Below are 4,644 nucleotides of genomic sequence, written 5' to 3'. Positions count from 1 at the left end.
ACCCACCAAACCCACAAAAATAATTTGCAAACACCGGTGAAGGGTTATTCCGGAAAACTTATCTAGGGTAAAAACTAGATTTAATTTTCAAAAGATCAAATGTTTTCATAAAGATCCAATTTCCTTAATGGATCTAAATTTTTATAGTCATGTGGGACTGTAAACCATATCGTTACTACCACTGTTTATACCGCCGTATAGAAATCACTGATGTACAAAGTGTGAAGAATAAAGAAGTGATTCTAGTATTTCAAGACTATATTGCTTGAGGACAAGCAACGCTCAAGTGTGGGAATATTTGATAATGCTAAAAACGAACATATATTTCATAGCATTATTCCCCAAGAAAGACAAGCTTTTAGTTGCAATTGTTCTATTTACAAGTGATATTCGTTTAAATATTAAAAGGTGAAGACAAAAGACAGATTCAAAGAATTGAAGACGCAAACGACCAAAAAGCTCAAAAGTACAAAATACAATCAAAGAGGTTCCAATTATTGATAAGAAACGTTTCGAAATTACAAGAGTACAAGATTCAAAACGCAAAGTACAAGATATTAAATTGTACGCAAGGACGTTCGAAAATCCGGAACCGGGACCAGAGTCAACTCTCAACGCTCAACGCAACGGACTAAAAATTACAAGTCAACTATGCACATGAATATAATATAATATATAAATAATTCTTAAAAATTATATATATATTATATTATTATTTAAAATCGTCGGCAAACAAAGAGCCAAGGCTGAATGAGCTGTAAAAATTAACTCTGCGACTTGCGGAGTTCGAAGGTTAAAAGTACCGCGACTCGCGGAGACCCCCTGAACTCAATTCCCTATAAAAGCAAACGAATTCTGATCATTTTATATCCAATATATCAATCTCTCTATATCTATACGTAATAGGGCTCGGAGATTATCTTTTGGGGTGGGTCGAGGGAAAATTTGAAAATGCCTTGGGTTAAATGGGATACAATTCTTGGGCCTTTTGAGTCGGGTGGGTTAAAAGCTAAAAACTTAGCTTTATTAGGGAAATGGTGGTGGAGATTTCGAATTGAAAAAGACGCGTTTTGGGTTCAAGTCATCAAAAGTATTCATGGGCGGGACGGGGGTTTGGGGCTCTCGGGTTCAAACCATACATGTAATAATGGGTCGACTTGGAATGGTATCATAAACCTTAACAATGAACTAATGAAATTCGATATAAACTTTGCTAACCCGTTTGTTAAAGTGCTAAGTACCGGTGTTGACACACTCTTTTGGAAGGACGTATGGATTGGCAATCAACCACTTTGTGAACGTTCTTGACGAGTTTTTAGGTTAAATTCGGATGAAAACGCCACGGTTGCTGCTCGGATAACAAAACACAATGATTCGTGGGAATTTTCTTGGGATTGGTGCAGGGATCGTGGGCGTTCACTTACTGAATTACACTCCTTAATAAACTTATTCGCAGATTTCAAGTATGGAAAAAAGGAAAAGGACACGTGGGCTTGGTCAATGCAAAGTAACGGGACTTTTTCAACCTCCTTGCTAACCGAACTCGTAAACAAGAAGCTGCTGCAACCCAACATTGCCGACACTGAAACTCTGCCTGAAAAAATAGGCGTGTTCATTTGGAGAGCATTAAGGAATATGTTACCGGTTCGAAAAGAGTTGGACAAAAGAGGGATAGATCTCGACTCGGTTAGATGCCCGATATGCGACAACGATATACCAGTACAAATCTATCAAATCGGCTTGTGTTGGTGTGAACGTATGTTTTATATGTTGTGTGTTGACATTGGTGGAATCGCCTATTGACTACCACAAGTTGTCATTGGGGTAAATTGAAGGAACATATGCATATTTCCCACTTTTGGTTAATCATATTTCTGAAATCACATCAAAGATATAATTATAATTTATATTTGATGTACAACAACAACAACAACAACAACAATACCTAATCCCGCATCTACGATGTATGGGGGAGGTGGGATGTAGACAATCCTTCTTCTACCCCAGAAATAGAAGAAAAGTCGTTTCTCTAACCACGAGTCGAGAAAAGAATTCCCCACCCACCAGGGAGAGAAAGTCATCCCCCTCTCTACTACAGGGTAGAGAGATTGCTTCCGTGAGGAACTCCGGCTAAAAAAAAAAAAGGTTTTAATAAATAGATAGAAAAGTAGGATAATGAACATAAAAATAACTAAATAAATCAATAAAAAATGAAAACAAATAAAAAAATGCAAAAATAAGAATACAAATAAAAAGAGACGTCATGGAAATGTTAGAATCAAATTTCCATGGATTTTAAAGTCTGCCTGAAAATCAATTTAGGCTGTAAGTGGCGGTCAAGACGCCACTAAAAGCGACGCTTGTTGTTGCCTCAAATAATAAAGACCTTGTGGACAGCAACTCGAAAGGCATGCCGGGTGGAAGTTGTTGCGCAAGCAAAGAGCCAACCACCCGTAGCAGACCAAACACCACTCATGCACCTTTATGGTAGACATCCCCGAAACCACACAACTGCAAGAAACCAACCAAGCTGAAGAGCAAAGAAGGTCGTCCTCAGCCATAATGGTCACAAGATGCACCGAGCGATGCGAAGTTGATACATTTAATAAAGATGTAGTTATATTTGATGTAGTTAAATTTAATTATATTGTTTAACAGGTATCTGTAACACTCTTAATAAAGATGGACAAAGTTGATACATCTCTATACGCAAGTAACACAACTATGATAATAGAGAGGTGATAATATTGACCCATTCTCATTTTAGCTACTTGTTTACTTGAATCATTTGCTATTATTTTAAGAGATTTATACATTTTATTAATGATGACCATATCCTGCAATTCTATGCTGATTTTTTACTGGTAACATACTTTGAAATTGCAATTGAATCTCCTGAGATAGTATTACTTGTTAGTTGTTATTGTTAAGTTATAATTTCTGATTTTCAAGGCTTAATATTAAACAAAATACAAAATGTATTCTTTCTTCAACAACATGTAGACTCTGTAACACATTGTTTCACAGCAAATTCAGGCTTGTAGCCTAACAAAATGTTTATGCCCTACTAATTAATTAATTTACTAACTAGATTTGTTGTTCATTCAATTTGGGGCTGTTAGCCTACCAAATTTTATTTTTTACAATCAAGGTTGAACCTACTTAACAATAAGAAATTGGGTGAGATAATAAATCGTCTCCCATCATTATGTGCCCACATAACATAATTATTACACTTACGAATTAATCTAACAGAACAGTTTTGCGATCATATATAATTCAAATCAACTCAATTACAAATAAATAAAGATTCAGAAAACCAAAATCCATTAAAATCAACCTTTAGAAATACAAGACTAACAACCAATCCAGTTCAGACCAACAATCATATTTTTACAAACCCTAATTGCATCATAACCACAAACCCTAGCAACAATACCAAATCTAACCGCTAGTAAATTTAGTCACAGCTTTAGTCCCTTCACTAACCGCATGCTTCGCCAGTTCACCGGGCAACACCAATCTCACCGCCGTCTGAATTTCACGTGACGTAATCGTCGGCTTCTTGTTATACCTTGCAAGTCTAGAAGCTTCCTGAGCAAGTTTCTCAAAAATATCGTTAATAAATGAATTCATAATCCCCATTGCCTTGCTTGAAATTCCAATATCAGGATGCACTTGCTTCAACACTTTGAAGATGTAGATCTTGTACGTCTCGACGCTCTTCTTGTTTCTCTTTTTCTTCTTATCGGCGGCACCGGCGCCGGCCTCCTTCGGTAGCTTCTTTCCGGCCTTTGGTTTCTTCTCCGCCGGAGCTTTTTCAGCTGGTTTCTTCTCGGCGACTGGTTTCTTTTCTGCTTTTGGCGCCATTTCGTAAGTGTTTGGAATTATTTTGAGAAAAATGAATGTAAATAAGAAATAAGTTTGAGGAAATTATGAATGGTCGTTTTGTTTATATAGGTGATGAATGGTGTCCTGTGATTGGTGGGTATCGGGTTTAGTGGATTGATGATATTGGCCGTGGATTTTATTTTGTGGTGATCCAACGAACAGGTTTAGAAATAGGGAATATTGGATGGTGACGTATTGACCCGGATCGGGGAAATTGTTGTTTTTGATTGATTTCTTACACAATTTATAGTCACTTTTATTTAATTTTATATATTTATATATTAATATATTAAATTAATATATTATATATTATATTATATATCTAATACTCCGTAATTAGTAAAAATAAGAATAAGAATAACAAACTAACATTAAGACCAGTTCTAAAGAGGCGTGAGTTTGCCTCCGTCAGATGATGTGGCAATTTCTGACGCTCACTGACGGATATAACAAAGCATTAGTTTCGACGGATTATGCGTTAGTTAGTCTCCTAACGCAAAAAATGGGATCCGTCACTGCCACGTGTGGAATTATGATTGGTTGAGGGGTTTGACTGAGATTTCAAATAGAACGATTTCCTTCCTCTTTTTTTTGTTTCCTTTTTTTGATAATGGAGGATTAGAGAAAATAAGACAAGAAGTAAAAGATGAAGATGGAGACCGGAAAATAGAGAATGGAGGTTTAGGTTAATAATAATTTTTGGGCTCATTACAACTTTTGGGCCAAAAACTACTTTTGGGCTTTTTTTTATTT

At 36.1% G+C, this 4,644-nt stretch overlaps 2 protein-coding genes across 2 annotated transcripts; one reads left to right on the top strand and one right to left on the bottom strand.

Annotated features, from left to right (window-relative positions):
* Window positions 1–951: 951 nt before the first annotated feature.
* Window positions 952–2,742, top strand: LOC139875798 (uncharacterized). The gene is made up of 3 exons (XM_071863093.1): window positions 952–1,220; window positions 1,320–1,719; window positions 2,659–2,742. Exons 1-3 carry the CDS (start codon window positions 952–954, stop codon window positions 2,740–2,742), a joined length of 753 nt encoding a protein of 250 aa, XP_071719194.1.
* A 592-nt stretch (window positions 2,743–3,334) lies between these two features.
* On the bottom strand, window positions 3,335–3,870 carry LOC139877659 (probable histone H2B.1). Its single transcript, XM_071865090.1, has one exon. The coding sequence runs from the start codon at window positions 3,868–3,870 to the stop codon at window positions 3,445–3,447; it is 426 nt and encodes a 141-aa protein (XP_071721191.1). The 3' UTR covers window positions 3,335–3,444.
* Between the last annotated feature and the right edge of the window lie 774 nt (window positions 3,871–4,644).

Source organism: Rutidosis leptorrhynchoides, chromosome 11 (genome assembly GCF_046630445.1).
Source record: "Rutidosis leptorrhynchoides isolate AG116_Rl617_1_P2 chromosome 11, CSIRO_AGI_Rlap_v1, whole genome shotgun sequence".
Taxonomy (NCBI): Eukaryota; Viridiplantae; Streptophyta; class Magnoliopsida; order Asterales; family Asteraceae; genus Rutidosis; species Rutidosis leptorrhynchoides.
Note: the sequence above shows the minus strand (reverse complement) of the source record. Positions and strands in the feature narration are given on the sequence as shown.